This window comes from Echinops telfairi, unplaced genomic scaffold, assembly GCF_000313985.2.
Source record: "Echinops telfairi isolate 266 unplaced genomic scaffold, ASM31398v2 ScPeMD7_7410;HRSCAF=8448, whole genome shotgun sequence".
Classification (NCBI taxonomy): domain Eukaryota; kingdom Metazoa; phylum Chordata; class Mammalia; order Afrosoricida; family Tenrecidae; genus Echinops; species Echinops telfairi.
Window position 1 is genome coordinate 18,443,676 of NW_022111310.1, and position 22,182 is coordinate 18,465,857.

Below are 22,182 nucleotides of genomic sequence, written 5' to 3' on the forward strand. Positions count from 1 at the left end.
GGGGGGTGGGGGGGAATAAGGGTTTGTGTGGCAGGGTGGATGGGCTTCTGGATCCTGATGGGATGACTGGATTGCATATCCAGTCTTTTTAGGCTACAAGGATATTTTTAAAATTTCCTATGAGGCTCATTCTTTGGATCCCTATAATGGAATGAACTGGGTAATTGCTCCTATATCAAAGGGTAAATTGTTTGGAGACTTAGCTGTAACCGGCTGTCTAAAGAGACATTTTCCACTTCATTCTCCTTCAATGCAATTCATTATTTCTCTGTCTTTATAGTGTGCCCTACAAACCAAATTGAAATAGGAAATGAGCCTTTATTTCAGAAGAGGACAGGGTTTAATATAAAATCCATCTACTCCAGCATTGATTTGCTTTGTGGGCTGGCTGGAAGCATTTGCTTTCTTGGATCTCGGTTATTTCCTCTGTGAAATGGGAATGGGAATAATCATGGAAATTAAATCTGAGGGCTTATCAGCCGTGCCTGGAAGACCAAACTCCAAGCTGAACTCACAGGCAGCACATCAATTCCAACTCAGAGCCACCCTCCAGGTGAGAGTGGAACCATCCCCATGGGTTGCTAAGGCTAGAGTTCTACAGGAACAAAGTCTTAGTTCCTCCCTTGGATGGGCTGGTGGTTTGCAACAGTTGACTGCAGAGCCCACTATGCCACCAGGGCTCCTGCCTGGAAGATGGTAGCAGCCAAATAGAGAGGAACTGCTTGAAAGCTATAACCATGACATGAAGCAAGCACCTGGTAAAGGGGTCCTCACAATGGCTTCCAGCATTAGACAAAGAAGGGCAGGGGGTAATGGACGCATAGGCGCCATAAAGTCCATTTACGGATGCTTTCCATAGGTAGTTTTGTGTGATTCCCTTCTGTGGGGGAGATGGGGTTATACTTATTTTATAGACAAGAGACTGGCCCCTAAGGAACTGACTGACAGCTCAGAGCTCATGTCGGTAAGCGGTGGTAGAGTTGGAATTTCATTCCAGGTCAGAATGACTTCCAAACTTGGGGTCTTTCATCCACAATCACTGAGAAACCTGAGGCCTAGGGAGGTTCAGGATGTCCCTAGGTTATCCAGCTATTAAAGACCAGGGAGGGGACCAGACAGGAAGCCGATGTCCTATTCCAATCTAGCAGGGATTCACAAATAAAAACTTATTTCCAGCTGCTGAATCTTGAGCAAAAATGCTGAAGTTGGGGGACTGCACAGCCAGCATGCAGAAGTGGCTTCTACAACATGCAAATCGAACCGAACCGAACCTGTCGTGAGTGATCCAGACACGGGTTCACTTTCCTCAAAGCCCTTCATGGCGATGACACTGACCAGGTACTCCATTCCGGGGATGAGTTTCACCAGGTGGGTTCCAGTCTGGGTTCCACCCACAGTGACCACAGAGGGTGTACCTGGAACACAGGGGAAGCCAGGTCGCAAAATGGTGAGACTCGGTGAAGCTTAGCCACTGGGCCCCCCCCCCACAAGATGGTGTATCTTTATCCAATATCATTTTTGTGCCTTCTCATTTACTCCTACCCTCTGGCAGGGCATAATGCTTTTTCCAATGGCGCAGATGCCAAAAATGAAGCCAGGGGAGGCAAAAACCATGAAGTCACAATATACTAAAAATGGCAAGTTTCCGTTCAGTAGAGAGTTGGCGTGTTGTGCAAATCTGACTTCCTTGATTTATTTTTTCCACAAAGAATACTGGATGCATCCCTATGTAATGCAAATCTGATCTATCAACCCCACAGTCCTTGTTTAGAAGAATCTAGAGTCGCCCCTGGGAAGTTCCTGTTACTAGCAGGGTTTCCGTTCTTGGAGAAAGCATGATGGTCCTCGCCAACTTGTGCTTCTATCGTTAATGAAGTCAGTTCTTATGAGAATTTCAGGGCTGCCAAAGAACTTGTACTTCAATTGGTCAAACTTCCTTCAGAGATGCTGTGGCATTCTTCCGGGGAGTTTTCCCATCATGCTCTCTTTAGACACTTCAATGACAAGGAGCTCACTGTCTGTCTTGAGACAGATGGGTTGTACGTCTTCCCTGTGGTTTCTACTGTAGCACAGGGAGCCTACGCACCACACCTCAGAAATTCAAAGACAAATGCCATGGCCCTGGCATCTTTTGTCTCTGAAGTCTTCAACAGCCCATGGCTCTAAGCCTGTTCCTTCTGCAGCACAGTCTTGGGGAACTCCAATTGAAGTGTGGCACCAGAACCAGAGGTGCCAGCCATGAATGGACAGCCAGGAAGAGAGCAAGGCTCCTGTGGGCACTGCTCAGGACTCCTCTCAGGAGCAGCCCTGGCAACACCATGGTGAAGCATTCAGTTGCTAATAAATAGGTGAGTGCTGAGGATTTATTCAAGATTTCCAGCCTTGGAAACTTTATGGGGGCAGTTCTACTCGATGGGCTCACTATGATTCAGAATTGAATTAAAGACACTGGGTAAGACTAGACTCAGCTTCATGAAGTCATTTCTTCCAAGGATCTCATAGAAAGCCAAAAAACCAAAAAACCCTCATTTCAGTCAAGTCAAATTCTACTCCTAGTAACTCGATAGGACTGAGTGGAACCGCCTGGCAGGCTTTCCAAGGCCGTACATCCTGCTGGAAGCAGACCATCACCTCTCTATCCTGTGGAGTCACTGGTGGGTTTGAACCACTGACCTTTCCTTTAGCAGCTGAACACTTAACCATTGCACCATCTGAACTCCTAAAGATCTCAGGGCATTTAACAAATGGGGTCTTTGCAAAGGATCTCAGAAATAAGGAAGTCATTTTCTTTGGCTGTGATGTTTGGGAGGATAGGAGCCCTCAGCCTTGTTCTGCTAATCCACCCAAACCAACCCTCCAGGCTGCTCCCCACCTCCAAATCCCTTACCTCCAACAATGGGCACGTAGGTAACCCGAAAACTCTCCACCTGGGCAGTGGGGGCCATCCAGCTGACGGTGGCTGAGTCTTCAGTGATGTCTGAGAAAACGATTTCCTTCGGGGAGCCCATGGCTGTCAAGGAGAAAGCACAAGACAAACCCCAAAGTGTTGAATGATCTTGCCCATCGATTATTTGTCCTGGAACTCTTATCCAGGAAAAGTTAGACTCTAGAATTTGTATCTGAGCCAGGCCCTTAGAATGGAGAATGTGTGACTCATGGTCAAGCTGTGACTTGACAGAAACAAAGGACTTCATTCAGGTACACGGATGAATGCTGCAGAGGAGCAGTTAAGTTTCATGACAAGGTAAACTGAGCACCATAACTGAGTTCTAAGGAAGTGAGGGAGAGCAGTTTCACAGGTCGAAATAAGCCCTCCTTTTATTCTTGATTTTTAGCTCATTTTCATATCTTTAGTTCCTTTCATGAAATGATGCCAAGAATTACAACTTCAAAGTCCTTGAAAATTCGCTAAGATCTCTTCACATATGTTCTTCTTTACTTAATTCTCAGAGAGAAACTTGTGTGAAGATGTGGTTGGAAGTACTTTACAGAAGAGCAAACAAAATCAGTTCCCCTGCGGATTTTCTTGAGATGGGACCTTTCAGGATCTCCGGGCAGGATGGCAGTGTGAAAGACAGCCTTCAGATCCTGAAGGCAACATTGACATGGAAATTAACCTGAACAACCCCCTTCCCAGAATTGGAAGGAGGTCCTGAGCCAGGGACACAACCTCAGGGATGTTTACTAAAGCAAATACGCAACAAACACTGGGTCTACCTGTGAGAAAGCTATGCCCGGGAGGCAGTGCCCGCTCTCTAATGACCTCCCCTCAAACCCAGTTTCCTTTGGCTCCTCGCTGCGTAACTTTTGGCTTAGATTCTTGCCTTCTTCAGCTGACCAGACCTAACAAGAGAATTCAGGAAACACTTTTCAAGACTCCAGGGAGCTCACTTCCTCATCGTTTTCCCTCTCCAGCCCACGTGGATCATTAGGTTCTAAAGCCCACAGTGCACTTTGGGGAGGCTTCTTCTCGCATCCAAGACATCTTCTCTGATGGCCTTCTTCTGTGACCCGGTAGCCAGCCCCAGACACAGTGGGTGCTGCATTTGTGCTATTTTTTTTTTTTTGAAAAACGTGGAAATGACAGACCTCTGGCGCTTGGAAGATCTTCATTGTCCAAATACAAGGGATGCTGAACAGCCTCACCCTGGCCCCTTCACTTCTGAGAGTTCTGGTTGGCACATCTGTCCAGTGGGGCAAGAGGTTCCCACCTGCAGGGATGTGGTGGCACTCAGTGACATGGTAGAAGTAAAAGCGCTAGTGCAGCATATCCCTCACTATGAATTCTACAACCCAACGGCCCTGCTTTCTCATGCCACACTTTCTTCTACCGGCAGTGCCCAGGAAAGATGCAGATAAAGCCAGCTGAGAAAGGACACACCGGTGAGGTGTGTAAGTACAAGAACTGAGAGCCCTCTTCTGCTAGTGGGGCCACTCTGACTTCCACTCTAATTTCAGGGTCGACGCAGCTTGGAAGAGGAGGTGTAAGCTAAGACCATGGCTCTCATCTCTAGGACCAGGCTTGTGAATGCTGACACTCTGGGGTTGAGTTAGCGGGTATGTCTGCTATTGCTTATGCAGCAGGCCTTCCTCCATGTGGAAGACTCAAAGGCCCCATCGCCAGGCACAGGAGCCCCAGGACTGTGCTGTCACAGCAGGGTAGAAGGACAACTGACCATTGAAAATGGTGCCTCACAGAACCACTAACCCACAGCCACTGTAAATGTGGGGAGATGCACACAAGGCCATGGTTCACATCGCTCTTCCCGAGGAGACTCCTGGTTTCCAATAAGACCCTAAGGAAACATCTGGAATTGTTACAAATTCTCAAGGCATTTCCAAGTGGGCTGCTATTTGATCTCCACATAAAGAGCTGATTCTTGAAATCTGGAGTAAAAAAGTCCCCTCCCCCCACAACCAAAGCCTCATCTCAAGTCCATTCCAATGCGTGTTGACAGAGTAGAATGTGTGTGTGTGTGTGTGTGTGTGTGTGTGTGTGTGTTTTGTGACTGCAGTCTTGGTGGAAGCAGATTGCCAGGCCCTCCTTTTGTGGCCTGGCTGGGTGAGTTCAAACTGCCAACCTTGCAGCTAGCAGCTGAGCACAATCCGTTCGCCATACCCAGGAACCTCAAAACTTGGATCACATGCATCTTATTAGGAGGCCATTAAAAAATGTATTTCCCCTTTCAACATGTTTGCTATTGAACATTTGCTTTGTGGCAGGTCCTATGCTGACCTAAGTGAACATCTGTGGTAACCCGCAGGGTTTCAGAGCAGGGATTTTGGAGTTATTTGACCTGGGTGTGAGCACCACTTCTGGCCTTGAGAGCTGCAGACTCTTTGGTCCTTTGGGTCCCCATTGGTGCATCTGTGAGAGGTGCATGGCTGTGGGGTGACCTTGCTCTAAGTGACAGCACGTGTGTGCTCTACAGCTAGCGGTTGTCATCTTTAGGCTTCTTGGGGGACGTGTGTAAGTCAGAGCCAGAGGCTTGGAGAACAAAGAGGCTGGGTTCAGGATGAAGAGGGTGGTCCAGGATCCTCTCTGCAAACTTGCTGAATCAGGCCCCGGGCACAAGACCACTGTGACTCTGTGCTGCCTGCTTTCTAACACCCACGCCAAAGCCACTGCCAGTGAGTCCATTCTAATTCACAGGAGGAGAACTGATCCTTTGGTCCCGTCACTTGAAATCTTTATGGGAGCCGAGGGCCTCATCCATCTTCCATGGAGAGCGACAGTGGGTTAGAATCCTTGACTATGCAGTTAGCAGCTCAATTCATCATGCGCTACAGTACTGGGGTGTCTCTTGAGCAGATGAATCAGGACTGAGTAGGGAGTTGAGGCAGCCTGAATGGGAAAGGCAGGGCGACACTTTCTTCTTTTCTTTTTCCCAACAGGTGACCTTTAGAGTTGTTATGCGATCAATAGCACCGGTGAGCTTCATGAGCCTTAGCAGCCAGGCACATGTGTAGCCCCTGAACTTCACCAGCTTCCGGCCCTTTTCTTCCCTGGTCACAGGACTGCTCAGTCACACATAGTGTTTCCTCAGTGCAAGCTTGGGGGTGGGGTGGGGGGGTGGGGGGAGCTGCCATGCCCCTTCATTCCCCGCAGCTTGTGGATAGAGCGTTTGACCAATGAGCAAGGATGAAGACCTTGGGATAAAAGACAATGAGACAATAGGCTGAAGGAAGTATCTTTAGAATAAAAATGATGGGATGATTTTAACGACATTACTGCAAACAGTGAAAATGCAAGTGACTGGCATTTGCGAGTCCTGAGTCCCTTGCTGTGGGCAGGCCTAGGCTCTGTGCTCCACACGAAGGATCTCATTTGGCCTCACAACCTGATCAATTAAACGGCACCATCCTCTTTCCGCCCAAAGACTGGACCGCCCTGTCCAAGGCCACACAGTATATGACTGAAAGGGCTAGGCCATGACACCAGGTTGTCTGGATCCTTTAAGAAGGAAACCCAGAAGTCAAGACTTTTTTCTCTGTTTACTCCTGTTTATTTACAGTACCTGTGGTTGCTATAGCACTGACTGGTTGGGATCGCCTTCCACTGCTTATTCCATAGAGCTCAATTTCATATTCTGTGGCCTCTTTGAGACCTGTGATATCTCTGGTACGTTCAGGGGCAAGAAGGGTTATTTCCTGAGGCTCAGATTCCTTTTTGGTATCTCTGATTTTGAGGACAAAACTGTCGAAGACTCCATCATCAGCTGTCCAGGACAGACGGAAACCGTCTGGGGTGGCGTCTGAAACCAGAAGGTTGTCAACTTCTGGCTCGGCTTCTAGAAGGGGGAGAAAATGGTAGGAAAAGGAGGAGAGAGAACGTCATTGACCAGCTAACACACGCTCCTGCCCAGTGGGGGCATCAGTCTGCAGTGATGCCCAGACTCGAAGAGACAGAACTGTCCTAAGATTCCGAAAATAAAATGGTTCAACATTAATAAGCCTAGGGGACTGGAGAGGAGAAAGATGGGTTGACACATTCGATACAAGCCAAGTGCTTGCTTGCCTATGTGAGTTTTGTCTAAAAGCAATTCTGTAAATCCACATCTGGACTCAGCCCTGGCCCCTGTCATGCATTATTAAACAAGTTCAAAGTCAGTAACTTGTTTACATTTGCTTTCTGTCTTCCAGTGGCAGAGTGCCCATGCTCTGAGACCTTCTTTTTCTTTTTGAAAAGACAAATAAACCAGCATGAATGATCTGTAGAGCTACCCACGATGATTCTGCTGATTATACTTCCCTTGAGCCCGAGCAAAACAGCTCTTAACATCCAAAGGTCCTTTTGCTTTGTTCTTGGAGCTGTTTGACTCAAGGAGGTTCTACTAGTTGACTTCACCCCCCTTTCTCCTTTCCATAACCATGTGGTAAGTGTACACCTGAGGCGTGTCATCTCTTGTGCTACATAGGCGAGACCCAAGGTTTGGACTCAGATTGCCTTAACGAGACAAAGCTCAAGGTCAACTCAATTTAGAGCTGAGTTTCCCAGAGTGTGCTCAGAGCAAATGATTTCCTCATTCTGAAAAGGTGGCCATTGTCAGGGCAGTTTGAGAAAGACAGCCCGAATAAGTCCCTCTTACAGAAATCCAAGGCACCTTAGGGTGCTCTCAAGAGGCATGTGGTCACGAGTCCCACTGAACTTGGTTTAACTCAGTATTTCTAAAACTTATTTGAAAATGGAACCTATTTAGAAAGTAGGACCTTTGAACCTTCTATGGAGCTAGTAATCTCTCGACAGACTCTGGGAAGCACAGCATTTTTGCTTTTAAGGTTGTTAATATTATAGTTCTTAAATCATTATTAGTCTTAAGAAAATTATGGATTTAGTCTGTGTAAAGAATCTCTTGGGTGCTAGTATTTTCCAAAATAGTGAGTCCACATTTGGTATTCTGGCGACAAGCCCCTGATGTGTTTGTCAAGAACATCGCTGACACATTCAGATGCTTTCAATACATTTTTGAAATATACTTTCCCGTATATTTCTTCTGAGAAGGCTGAAATGCAGCTGGAGGCCAGCCAGGATGAGCACAGGATAGATGGACAAGGAGCAAGCACACACAAGCTGTGGACAAGACACGCGAACCTTCTAAAGGAGTTAGGACATTGAGTGGAAACATTTCGACCTTCTCATGTTTGAGATGGGAGAGGGGGAGTGCTTATTAGCTAAGGGGCAAGGGACAGCTCATTAGATAAGACAAGGACAGTGTGGATGGAACATGAACAATGAGGCCACATCTCTGGATTAAACAGGGGCTATGGACAAGGATGTTAAAACCATGATGATCTGGTAGATGGATGATGTGGAAGGGGACTGGGCAGAGGAGAGAATGGCTCACTTGAAATGAAATACCTGTAACAATCTCAGCCCTCAAGGGATTGGATTGGTGCCCTTGGGTGAAGCCAGAGACTATAACCTCATAGCCAATGCCGGTTATGAGGCCTCTAAGCTCCAGCTTCCTCTGGGCTCCTGACAGTGTGAATTCCTGGGGGTCCAGCAGCTTCCCAGAATCCACCACCTTGACTAGGAAGCTGTCAAAGGCATTCTCCGCTGCCATCCAGGAAACTGTGAACCCGTAGGGATTAATGTCGGAAATGGTTAGGTTTTCCAGAAGGGGCGGGGCCTCTGAAAGAAGGGGAAGGGGTGAGAAGAAGTCAAGTTAGCAGCACTGGCTCCGCCAGGAGAGTACAAGTCTTCGAGAACATTATGTCCGATCCATCATTCAGTGGGTTACATGCTTAGCCACTGAATATTCAGTCAAAGCTTGTTGGATAACAAATGGCATGATCTTCGGTGATTGTCACAGTGAGGCTAGGAGGCAGGTTATCTCATTTTACAGAGGAGAAAATTGAACTTCAGAAAGGTCGCTTGGCCGAAGTCACAGAGCTGAACTATGCGAGAGCCTGGTTTGTAGCCAGGTCTGACTTTCAGGGCCACATGCAAATAAGAGCTCTGGGGCTGGGTTTTGACCCCTTCCTCTACTGCCCACCCTTTCTGCTCTCAAAGCAAATCATTCTGTTCCAATTATACTTTGTTGACACCTCCATATGTTTCAATTCCACTTCTAGTTTCCATTTTGAATCAAGCCACATAGGCCAATGAATCACGCACAGCTTCACAAGTTGGGGTGCAGAAAGGAAAGGGGATAGGCATTTCTGATGTACACGCGAATCAATCCTGTACGGTGTGGAAACTAAGATTCATTAATTCTTTGACTGCTGATTTTCATAGATCAAGTTAGGAAACAGGAGCATATCTACATCTTCAGTAAACCCCATCATTCATTCATTCATTCATTCATTCACCTAGGGTCTCCTATTTTTCAGGTGCCAGGAACTCTTTCACACCCTGGGGATTCCTACAAGAGTGAGTTTATACCAGCTAAGTTTTAACTCAACACTTCATAGTTGACAAGGCTTCCCATTCATTAGCTTATTTAACCCTCACAATGATTCCAGAAGATAGAAGATACTGCTTTCCTCCCAGACCCTCCCCACCAACAGCCGGTAAGGAGACAAAGAGGTCAAGTGAAGCATATCCAAGTACAAACATCTACGAAGTGTCTAGCCTAAATCCAACCTGAGTCTCTGAATCTGTGTTCCATGTTCTTTCCACACCTCAAGCCAATAGCTAATTAATTAGCCCCAGCAGATCCAAAGGATTAAGTGGGATTAGTGGAGAAGGTCTGGTGTTTTCCCTCTGGTAAGAGGAAGCATTGTAATGGGGAATGTGTTCATTTGTTCTTTTACCAGAAGGGGTCTAGGGGCAAAAATTCTAGGGCCAAGGAATTTCTGCATTCAGTTTAGATCTTTCATTTCCATTGCAGCTAAATAGAAATGTTGAAAGTGGTAAGCGACCTTACACTAATGCCTGCAGTCTAATCCTGGGGAGGGAAAGAAGCACGCTTGAAAAGAAAAAGTGTTTGGTGACTGAACGAACAAGTGAATGAGTGAACCTTCTCATCCCCTAAGCAATAATGTCACTTTCACTGTGGCTTGAACTTCCTGTACTTATCTGGAAACATTTGATGTTTACTTTGACCGGGGGCCCCCCCCCAACACCTCCGCGCCAATAAAGATCTCTAAAGAATCACAACTGTCAAAGGCAAAGATGAAATCGCATCTACTGTGTAAACAGGCTTCTTTATCTGAAACAAAGGTCTAAAATCCAGTTACTGGATTTTGTTTATCTAAGGGGTGCCTCTCTTTATAGCTGGCCTCTTGACACCTCCACCCAACCAAAGCATCGGATTCTGATCGAATTGAGGGCATTCCAGCTAATTAACAAATCAAAGGCTTGTTATCATCCCTCTTGTGCAGTTCCCCCCCACCTCTTTGCTAATATGCTTCCTTTAAAATGTACAGTCTTATGATGCCTTGGTTGAAACAATGCTGTCACTGGATCGGATTCCCGAAGTCTGGGCTCTCTTGTTGTTATTGTTCCGTGTCATGGAGTCAGTGACGACTCACAGAGACCCTGACGGACAACAGCATGAAGCACTGCCTGCTCCTCTCCCGTCTGCACAATCGTTTATGTTTGAGCCCATTGTTGCAGTCATTGTAGCAATCCATCTCTTTTTCCTGACCTTCGAGTTTAGCAAACACGATGTCCTTTTCTACTGACTGATCACTCCTGATAACAAGTCTGTCCTTGCTTCTAAGGAGCTTTCTGGGTTTTCTTCTTCCAGGACAGCTTTGTTTGTTTGTTTTGGCAGCTCCTGGTTATTTTCAGTCTCCTTCGCTAGCACCATAATTCAGACACATCTATTCTTCTGAAGTCTTCCTCATTCGCTCTCCTCAAACTTTCCCAGACATAAAAGGCAACAGAAAAGACTACAGTTTGGCCCAGGCGTATCTTAGTCCTCAAAGTGACATGCCTCCTCTTTAAATTAGAATATGCTTTAAAGGGGTCTTCTGCGGCAGGTTTACCCAAATATAATGTGCCACTTGATTTCCTGACAGCTGCTTCCACGCGTATTGATTGGGGATCCAAATAAGATGAAATTCTTCACAACTTCAGTCTTTTCTCTGTTTATCATGCCAGTACCTATGGGTCTAGTAACTGCCATTGAGTCAATGCCAACTAATCGAGACCCTATAGGCCAGGGTAGAATTGCCCCTGTGAGTTTCCAAGACTGGAACTCTTCACGGGAGTAGAAAGCCTCATCTTTCTCCCACGGACCAGCTGGTGTATGTTGTAAGGACTGACTCCCCTTTCCTCTCTTTTCTGGGTAACCTCATGTAAGAACCTGTAAGTAAGGGCTGGTTGGGACCTGTGGCCGTTTCTTTCCTCCTGGACAGTGAGATTCTCATTTCAGGGTTGCTCTTTCACACCCTCCCCTAAGAAATGACCATTTTCTTCCTTTGGAGACTGCTCTGATTCGCATGACGTAGCTGGAGGGAAAAAGCACGATTTTTAAGTTCTGCATTTTAAACACGGGTGATGGCCTCTCAAGAACAGCAGGAGAGTTGTGCTAGCACAGGCCCGCTGTTTCCAGCTAGGGCTGTAGGCCATTTTTAAGAACATGACTTTCCTCACACTGTTGGAAGGTAGCAGCACACACCCGTTGTTAGGTGCTGTGGAGTCCATTTGGACCCGTAGTGACCCCATGTGGCAGAACAGAACTACTCCACAGGTCTGTGATGCTCGTGGGAGCTCTTTCTCCGACAGAGCTCCTGCAGACTCCTGGTCAAGCCAACTTCCAGCCTTTCAGTTAGCAGTTGAGTATTTAACGACGGCACCACCAGGGCTCTGGGAGCCAGGAAAGGGCATCCTACCCCTTTTCCCTGAGACCAGGCTGTGAGATGTACCTGCAGCTATTCTCTCGTCATACATCAGAACAGAAGTGGAGACACTTGCCAAGGTTATGTAGATACAACGCAGTGGGAAGGGATTAGAAACCACAGAGGCCTCTTCTCACAATTCTCATCCTCCCAGTATACCACATCATTTCCAATTCAATATTTAATTGCACTAATTACTTATTATAAACCAATTACTGCCAAGCCAGTTCTGCCTCGTGACCACCCCATGTGTGTGAGTGTCTAACTGCATCCATTGTATTTCTGATGTCTGATTTGGGGGAGCAGATTGGCAGGCCTTTCTTCTTATTCATGGCAGTGAAACATGTGGGGAGAGTTAGTTCCCAGGTGAAAGTTACACAGGAATGGCCATCCCTGGAAATTGCCATTGTGGAAGACAAGAGACTTCAGGCAACTTCTCAGTTTGTTCAGTCAAGGAGTTCTGTAAACTGACCCTTTTTTATTTTTACAGTCTTTGCCATCAATTTAGAATCCCATAAAGAAATAAAGTGGTGGGGGTTGGGGTGCTACTTCTTTATGCAATTCAAGGTGAAGTTAGAAGTAAAGCTTAATGAAATTTTGGAGTTAACTGTCACCCTACTGTGCACCTTCATTAATCTGTTGTAGGGGCCTGTCTGAGGACGAGCCATTCACAAACCTCACTCACTCATTTACCGCTATTGAGTCGACTCTGACTCTCAGGGACCCTGTGCACAGAGTAGATGGTCCTTGGGGAGTTCTGAGACTGTACCTCTTTACAGGAGTGGATAGCCTCATCTTTTCTCCACCGAGCGGCTGGTGGTTTTGAACTTCTGAACTTGCAAAAAGTAGTCCGATGTATAATCAATCCACTATATTACCAGGCCTCTTATGTTTTTAAAATGTTTAGGTATAAAGTATAAAAAATACTTTTAAAATATAGACTACTCTATTTCGGGGCAAATAGTGGTGGGACTGCTTTGCTCAGCATAAGCTTATGGACCCATTTCCTATCGTAGGCTTCCACGAACAGAACTATATATCCAGAATCTCCATACTTTGGAAGAGACAGCCTATAAAACTAAGCATAGACATCTTTAAAAATTGCATACATCTGTAGTAGTGAGCACCTCCTAAGAAGGACAGTGAAAGGCTACTTTACAATAATAGAACCTGCAATTAGAATCCTGATTTGCAACTGTGGCTGTTAGGAGCTGTTGAGTTGGTTCCGACCCATAATGACCCTGTATGCAGTAGGACCAAACAACACCCACAATGCACTCTCCTCACAATGGGTGTGTTCGAACCCATTGTTGCGGTCACTGTGTCCATCTGTCTGGTCAAGGGCCTTGCGCTTTTTTTAGGATTTTACAAATGAAGCAAAGCCTATATTTTGGGTTATATTTCCTTACAGAATGCCTAGTGCCATCTTCCCTTTTCCTCATGGGAGAATTCTTTGAATGAGTACTGCCTGTCACAACACAGGCAGAGAAGGGTCTGGTGGGGCCACCAGGCCACATGGTCCCTGTTACACTAACGTCCTACCCAGTATTCTCCACCAAGTCTGTGATACGAACATGCTGTGCATCTCCTAAGACTGTGATCTTCTGGGACATGTACATCATGTGCGAATCCCTAACATGGAGAACAATCTTTGCAAAAGGCCCAGTTCGAGTGGTCTGTGATGCATAGCAGGTGTTGGGAGGGACCTTGCTAAAGATTCGCCTGCCCAGCTGTGGTTGTGGTTCGGTCTGAAGAAGGAGGACCGTGGGCAGAGACAATGAGAGCAACATTATTCCAGGAAGTGGAGTTCTTCTCTGGAATTTAGCTATAGGACACGAAGGCATCGAGCCTTCCGCATATTTGCACCGAGGATCAGTCTACTAGTCTGCATCTACGTAAGCATTGCCTGTAAGGTTCGGGGATCTACTGCCTTCCCTAAGGCACGGGCTGGTGTGATTTAATGATACACGCCAACCTCACTGTCACGGAGTCAGTTCTGACTCACAGCGATCCTGAAGGACAGGGAGAACTGCCCGAGGGTTTCGGGGAGTGTGACCATTTATAGGAGTCGAACATCTTATCTTTCTCAGCATTTTAAGTATAGGCATAACCGTTTAAAAGTCATGAATGAGGAAAAACAAGCAAGCAATTACTAAAAAACAAACAGACAAAAAATACCTCATTGCCATTGAGTTGATGCCGACTCGTAGTGACCCATACAAAAGCCATCAGAGTGATGATATTAACGGAAAGGGTATTTTTAACGTAAGGGATACTTTTTTCAAAGTTAGTGACGGGGCGCTCAAAACAAAACAAAAACCAAACTCACTGGCCTTGAGTCACTTCCCACCCATAGTGACCGCATTGCTCAGAGTAGACCGTCTCCAATGGGTTTCTGAGACTGTAAGGCCATGAGAGTAGAAAACCTCTTTTTTCTCCCAAGGAGTGACTGATGGTTTTGAACTGCTGGCCTTGCCACTGGCAGCCCAATGTGCACACATTACGCCACCAGGGCTCTAGTTCTTTCAAATGTTCCAAGGTAAATGCGGAATATTATCTATCCCCGTAAAGATTTGCAAAAACATGTGAATTTGCTGAGGTCAAATTCCCTTTCTCCCGTAAAGCTGAGGCAATTGGTGATGAGAACAGCTCATTTAATGTGGGGGACCCATCGAGCTACTTCAACTGACATGTAAAGGCTTTAAAGCAGCGGTTCTAAACCTGTGGGTCATGACCCCTTTGGGGGGGTGAACGACCCTTTCACAGGGGTCGCCTAAGACCATCGGAAAACACATATTTCACCTAAGACCATCAGAAAACTATTTCTGATGGTTTTAGGAACCTAGACACTGCTCCTTTATCCGTCTCCAGGCAGGTCTGCCCACATGCTGATACACCCACATACAAGTACCCGGCATGAAGACTGTTACCCACGCTACACTATGCTTCCAGACAAAATTTCAGTAATTTGTAACTAGAAATAAATATTTCACAATATGTAATTACTTGTTGATTTTGTGATTAATCACTGTGCTTTAATTATGTTCAATTTGTAACAATGAAAATACATCCTGCCTATCAGATATTTACATTATGATTCAGAACGGTAGCAAAATTACAGGTATAAAGTATCAACAAAAATAATTTTATGGTTGGGGGGGATCACCACAACATGAGGAACTGTATTAAAGGGTTGTGATATTAGGAAGGTTGAGAACCACTGCTTTAAAAAGTATGTGGGAAAATTGCATTATCTTTTAATTCCATTTCCCCAATAACTTAAAACTCCCTTCCATATAGGGAGGTAGCTTCCAAAATACTTATTTAAGACATCATAGTAACATTAGGATGAGTTTGAGCCAGCCTGCATTAAAAAAAGGCAAGGACCCAGAAAGATTAAGCTGCTAGTACCAAGATTCAGGCCTGGGGAGAAAAGAAAATCTTATTTTCCTCTTAGGTTTTGGGTATTATTTTTCTGCAGCTCTCATATTTGGAAGCAAGATGGATTGATCTGAGTCAACTTTAACTGTAAAATTTTGCAGCAGCATTTGATGCGATCAAGCCTCTACAGACAAAAGATCTTATGCAGAAGCCAAGTGCAGTCCTATGAAACGGCTCTGGATTTCCTACTTTGCAGTGGCTTTGAGAAGCTAATGCTGCAGTTACTAGACTGGCAAATTACCCCAGCCCCACAGAAGAGAAAACCCTCCATTACAAATACCTGTTAGTTCTTTCCCTCCATATTACGTTAGAAACAATCTCTTGAATGAAGGCTGCACATTAGGGCTCTTCTCATGCTACCAGACAAACTGGCAGTGCCAGCACATTAGACATGCAGAACAAGACCCAAGGGCTTGAGGTCTCTTTGGTCTCCACTTGTCTCCCAAACCGTGCAACAAAGTGAGATGCAAGACGAGGGTTAGTGCCCTTTACAAGATAGAGACGTCCTTGTCCTGCCTCTGCTAATTCTTGAAACAATTCCTAGGCATGCTATTGGATCCCAGGACAGACAGATAGATATTTTTTAACAATGTAATGGTCACTACAGGCATCAAGATTGAGTGAGAATGATGGGTGCCAGAGCTACTGTGACACTATGTGGCAGATATCATGCATGACCAAGAATGTGTCAAAAAGGAAGTCTGTTTTCAGGCAAACTGCACAAATAAACGTCTCCAGAACCTAACAAGACACTGGGTCGGGCCACCTGGTTGTATGGGCAAGCTTCAGAATTTCTTGCTAGCATGTCAAGGGCACCAACATCACATGGTTTATGATCCTGGTAGAAAGAGGAAAGAGGAAGTCATTTTGAACAATGCATACACTTCTTTCAATATGACACAGGCAACCTTTGATTTTAGAAGACCGTAGGTGGATGAGAATGGTGTTATTGGAAAAGACTATTCGAGACTAGCTAAAAGAATGATTGGGAAATCCAACCAAACAAGCCAGGTAAACAAACAGAGAAACTCCAGATGTGGGTGGAGATTTAGGAAAAAGAGGTTGACACTGAACTTGTTTAATTTGGGGTAAAAATTATGCTAAAGCTTTCAGCCCTGATTTGGATGGTGCTACCAAATCCCAGAAGGAGCTGGAGGAACTCTGATGGACCCCAGGATCCGGAGGAGCTGTGAGGATGAAGAATCCCTAATGGAAACACTTGTGGCAGCTTGGACCATCAGGGGGTGAGAGCGCTGCCCACCCACCTATCAGCCCATGGAGATGGGCAGTGTAATTAGAAGAAGCTTTGAGGTCGGCGATGACCGAGCTGTGAGATGCCCCAGGTACAGAGCACATCCCTGTCTCCTGGGAGTGGTCACAATTCCTAACTTCTACAAGAGAGCTATCAAAGGAGGATTCCTCAGCCTTCCATGAGACGGCTACATGCTCCCAAGTCACATTGGACACAGCAAGGAGGCTGAGAAGAGATTCAGCTCCTGAAGAAAGCAGAAACAGATGCGAAACAGATATGTGCAATCATGGGTCAACTGAAAACATAATTACAGAGTCAAAAACAAAACACACAAGACTAAATCCATAAAATTTTGGATTTACCGCCCCCCACCCCGACCCCTGCAGCCCCAAAAGGAAGTTGCCCTTGGCTGAAAAACAAATAAGGGTTGGGAGAAACAAATATGTATGCTGGCCAAGTGTTCTCGCCTCGGTTTCCTCACACTTTGTTCTGGCTGAGATGCAACATTGATAATGCCAGCTCTCTGCCTTTATGATGGAGAGCCTGGTATGAGGCATAGCTTGAAACAGACTAAGGATAGGCCCTCCCTTATCCAGGGGCAACTGGATGGCAAGTCATTTTAGTGCTACAATGTTAATCTTCTTTTTTGGATTTCCCGAAATATGGGGACCCTTTTTGTCAACTACAAATGAGAACAGCCCTGTGTTTCGTCCTTACATAGCTATTTTCAGTTTGGGATAGTTTACTTCCTTGTCAAGAGAAGACAGGGGCAATGACCACTGGCCACTGAATATATGTTAAGAAGACTGTTTTGAATGGACAAGTCTCTCCTCCATGAGTTCATACAGGTTCTCTCTGGCTGCACGCTATAGTGGTATCTCACAGATGCCACCCTGTTAGAGAGAGGGCACTTTAAGCTTGTCAGCCAAGCTCTTTTGTAGAACAAGACTCGTTGACCTTGATGGTTGTTGTCTACCATTCACTGTTCTGGGGAAAAAAGTATTGCTACACTCCACTTCTAGGCATGGTTTTGAAATTGGGGTGGTCTGAATGGCAAGGCTACCGCCTACACTCATCTGATGTGTAATCACTATTCTTTCTCTTTATTTTTTCAGTTTGGAAACAAACCAATAAAACAACGACAGACCCAATTCCATGAGCTCAGTGGGATATTTGGGTTTTAGGCACTCAAAGACATTGGGATGAGAAAGATGCAAGGCTAACAAAGAACCTAAATTTTATGACCTCTTTGGCTCCTTCAGCCATCGTTCCAAGCCCAGGACAACTCTAACTATGGTGGCTTTTTCTCCTGATTCCATTCAGTTTGGACCAGACTACATGTCATGCCGCTATGTCCTGGGTGCCAATACGTCAGGCAAAGGGCTTGGTGGAAAGGCACCACATGGGCTGCTGTTGAAAAAGAAACAAGGTAAACAACGTTCCAGCCTGGCATCACGCACAAGAGAAGTGGCTTCATCCTGCAAAGAAGACTCGAGAGAGAGGGTGTCCCAGAAGGCACATGTACCTGTTGTGGCGGTGGCACTGATGGTTTGGGTGCGTATGCTGGAAGCAAGTCCAGAGAGGTAGACAATAAAATCAGTACTAGGGGGCAGCCCTGGGATGTGGGCGGTTCGTTCAGCACCAGAAACATTATACTCCACCACCTCCAGCAACCTATTAGAATCAATAATTTCAACGGTAAAGATCTCAAAGGCCCCATCGGTAGCTGTCCAGGAGAGATTGAAGCTCGTGGGAGTTATGTCAGAAACATTTAAATTTCCAATTTCAGGTTCCTTGGCTGAAAAAGGAGAGGTAGGAGAAAAAAAATCATAGTTAATCATCTCACTTATATTTTAAGGTTACGTTTGTTAATAGAACCGTAGCTGGATAGAAAGAAGTGTGAGCTCAGGGTTACTGCTGAAATGAAGCATCCTTGTTAATGAAAGAGAATGGTAAAAAGAAAAATACAACAGAATCCCTTGGCTTGGCAGCCTTTATCCATGATCGGATCCTGGCCTAGAGATCCTGCAGAGGGAAAACAAGCTGAAGGATCTCACCAGGAAGTTCTGTGCCCAAGCTCCAGATGCTTCTGGGAGTCCCTCCTCAGGGATGTTGGCCAGCTATCAAAAGATAAAAGTGCTGGCCACTTCTAGATGCTTGAATTGCACCCAGGAGATCAAGATTACTTGGCTCCCTGCTGCAGGCATCAATTGCTTTGAGAGAGCTCCCATCTATTCTTATGAAAACTAAATAATTCTGATGCCATTACCCTTCCAAGGTGGTACCTAGAGGCTTCTGATTATGTGCCTACAAGGAAACTGGCTGTTTTGTCAATGCAATCCTTGTTATTTTCCTCATATTTGGAACAAAGGCCAGTCTCTTTCGCATTCAGTTAAAATAGCTTCTCCTCTCTTAACTGCTTCTATGTGGATGAAAACGACCAGTATCGCGTTACCAATCAAGAGAGCTAAGGCCAGAGCAGGACATTCAGGTGACTCTTTTAGGCCAAGAAGTAATATTTTGTCAAAGAGATGGAACTAACACCCACAATGCAACATGCAACGGGTAAGCAGAAGTAGGGTTTGCGAAACTTGTTCTTCTGTTTAACAAGGAAGAGTACCAAATCTCTGAGACCCATCCAACCACTTTGGTGAGAGAGACAGAGCAGATGGTATTAAGTTGCTTCCTCTGCACAGACCAACTCATTAGAAGCAATGGTGTTGCCATTGTTGAAAAGAACACAGACAAAAGGACCAAAGACACCCAAGTCACAGAGCTATAGGAGAGATCCGACATGGAAGGTCATTCCTCCATCTTCTGAGAAGGGGAGGTTGGTGGATGCCAGGTCCAAAGACCTTATGCACCCAGGGGAAACCCAGAGAGCAGCCAATTTCTAGGCATTTAAGGCTATTTCTATCAGAGTTTGCCTGGGTTTTATATTCGTGTCTGTTGAGAGTTACATTTCTTTGTTGAGACATGATAGAGGCTGAAATGTAGATGTGTACTCAGATTGGCCACATGAACTGGACCCTGTGGGCTGGCCACGGAAATTCAGTTGCAGCAATTATATAAACAGGGAGCAAGGGCAGCCATATGAAAAACAGAACGACAAAGCCGCTATTGAGCTTCAAACCAGTCCAAGTGCAGAGGAAGATAAGCAATTGAAGACAATGTTGGGAAGAGCTGCTCTTTCTAGTAGGCTCCTGGGACAACAACGCATGCTTTGTAACTCAAGGGCAATGATGCACCAACTATAACGTGCCCCATTGAACCTGGGGCAGGGCATGTTCCATCTAAAGGCCAACACTCTGGGGAACAGCTCCTGAGTTGAAGGGAAAAACGGGTATCAGTCTGTTGACAGTCATAGCTTAGGACAGCCCTTGTGCCCAGTGTTGCTCTGTGTGCTTTTGCGGATGAATGGCTTGCTCTTTGGTACATTCTCCAGTCATAATTATGTGATTTTCCCCCCTCTCTTTTTGGTCAACAATTTGCTAATTTGATGTTCTCACAATGACTCAAGTATCGGAGACAATCTCCCGGAGGAGGCTAATTCACTTCTCTCCTTCTACTCGGCCTATTTTAAATACGTGCCAGGGCCATGGTCCCCATGTTTTTGAAGGAACTGAAGACAGCGAAGCACCATGGTAAACTAGCAAAGGCCTTTCTAAGGTAAATAACCCCTGTTCCTCCAGAACTCAAATAAAGGGAGGGGCCCATGTTCCCTGATGACCAAGTGCTGAGGAACTGAAACTGTCAGGCTGTCTCATGCAACACCAAAAGCCACCCGTTCAAAGAGATGGCAGATGGCGTTATAGAACCGGCCAGGCAGAGTTTGGAGGAGAGAAGCAAGGAGGCCAGGAACAGCCACATTTCTTTTGTTCATCGTTGAGACACATCAGAATGTGGACCAAGGCCCAGCCTTCTGGGAGGTGTCTGAGCATGCACAGGCAGCAGCTGAAGGGCGCGGGAAGGGAGGTCAGCTAGGGAGAGAAACAGACTCCTGCACGTTCTCGTGAAAGGAAACAGGGAATTTTGTGGGGAGAGCATTGAGAAAGGTACCTGTGGAGGCCTCAGCAGAAAGCACCGGTGTCCGATAGCCCTGAGTCACCCCATAGATGGTGACTCTATAGGGGGTGGCAGCCTTGAGGCCTGGGATGTCCACAGCCCTGAGGTTGCCAGGCACCGTGAGGTTCTGAGCTGCCTCCACCTTGTTGGCTTCCTGCACCTGAATGACAAAGTGCTCATAGGCCTGGTCAGCCGCGGTCCAGTTGAGTTTGAGGCCATCCCAGCCAACCTCAGTCACAGTCAACCCTCCCAGCTGGGAGATCTCCTCTGAAGAAGGACAGAGAGGGTGTTGGTCAGTTCTCAAAAGGGAACACGAGGAAACCAAATGCCCCACAGCCCAACTCTGGGGAAGAGAGAGGGACGACAGAAGGGTTGTAAGAGTTTTTGTCATTTCTGGTCTCTGGGCATTGAGCATAAATTGAACACTGCTACTTGGACTTGGATTTCTTCACGGATTTATAAGATCGAAAGGGGAGTATCTGTATCTATCATCCCTCAGATAGTAATCTCTCGACCATGTAGTGCCAAGGGAGGTCTCTGACTCAAAAGTCTAGCTGCCAGCAGCTCAGGGCACATGGCATTGTGGGTGAGTGTGCAGGAAGAAGGGCACGGTTACAAGTTCAGGTTTAGGAGGAGACTGGGTCTTGGTTAAATTCCAGTGTTCCTATGTCTGAGCTGTGCAACCTGAACCTATCACCCGCTTTCCTCGGAAGCTCACTCTCATCTTTTGATGAGGTAAATAGTACCTATTTTATTGTGTTATATGATGCTCCAACGATAAAATATTTGTAAACCCATTACAAGTATTTCTCTTGACACAGAGTGGCAGCTTGAAAAGATATAGTTTGGATGTTTTCCCTTGGAAGTTGTGGGGAGCATCATCCTCGTCACTGCGTTCCTTGAGCTCGGAGATCACCTCATTGCTGAGCGCCTCCTATCAGCCTAGCTTTGTAAAGTATCAGACTTTGCCAAGTATGTTGTTTTTCCCCTGGATCTTTCCCTCAGTGATCAGGAGTCAGAAATTAGGTAGCGGATGCTGGACGGCTCTTGTCCTCCCACCTCAGTCTAATGGTACTTTGTGTCTGAATGAAGAATGGCTACATCATGCAGCAAGGCCATTTGTGTGACATGAATACGCCTACTTTTAATGACAAGCGATTATGCTTTCTCAGGAGCTGCTTCCGAGAAGGGCACGTTAGTTTTTCTTTTACAATGCAGGATGGGAATGTGATGTAGTCATTGCGGTTGACTTGTTAGAAAGTTTGGATTAGGGAGATGGAAAAAAAAATGTGTGCTTTGTGGGTGCTTCTTAGGGTTCCATGCACGCTCTCAGTTTCTCTCTTTCTGCAAGACTGAGGTTGCCATGGAGGTAGGTGGGCAATGTTTTCGTTAGGACCATTGCATCTGTTCCAACTCAGCTTCCCCGTGTCCTTCAGAAGCCCCGCCCAGTCTTGCACCATTCTCACAACTCATGTGATGGTTGAGCGCACCGTACACGCCACTGTGCTAATTCATCCTGTGGAAGGGCTTCCTGCTTTTAGCTGACCCCCCACTTTACCAAGCATAGTGTCCTTCAACTGGGACTGGTTTTGCCTGAAAAAATGTCCAAAGTACCTGAGATCGAGTCTTGTCAT

At 46.1% G+C, this 22,182-nt stretch overlaps 1 protein-coding gene across 7 annotated transcripts in view; it reads right to left on the reverse strand.

The window, feature by feature from the left end:
- Nucleotides 1–22,182, reverse strand: part of TNC (tenascin C) — a 100,673-nt gene that overhangs the window by 19,994 nt on the left and 58,497 nt on the right. For 2 of the 7 annotated variants that reach the window (XM_045296640.1, XM_045296639.1), the window contains 6 exons: nucleotides 20,543–20,815; nucleotides 18,009–18,281; nucleotides 8,360–8,632; nucleotides 6,519–6,791; nucleotides 2,888–3,010; nucleotides 1,272–1,415 (listed from right to left, as the gene is read on the reverse strand). In XM_045296640.1, coding sequence (XP_045152575.1) covers nucleotides 1,272–1,415; nucleotides 2,888–3,010; nucleotides 6,519–6,791; nucleotides 8,360–8,632; nucleotides 18,009–18,281; nucleotides 20,543–20,815 — 1,359 coding nt within the window. The remainder of the gene's footprint in view (nucleotides 1–1,271; nucleotides 1,416–2,887; nucleotides 3,011–6,518; nucleotides 6,792–8,359; nucleotides 8,633–18,008; nucleotides 18,282–20,542; nucleotides 20,816–22,182) is intronic. The other 5 variants (XM_045296645.1, XM_045296643.1, XM_045296641.1 and 2 more) reach the window with 4 other exon arrangements.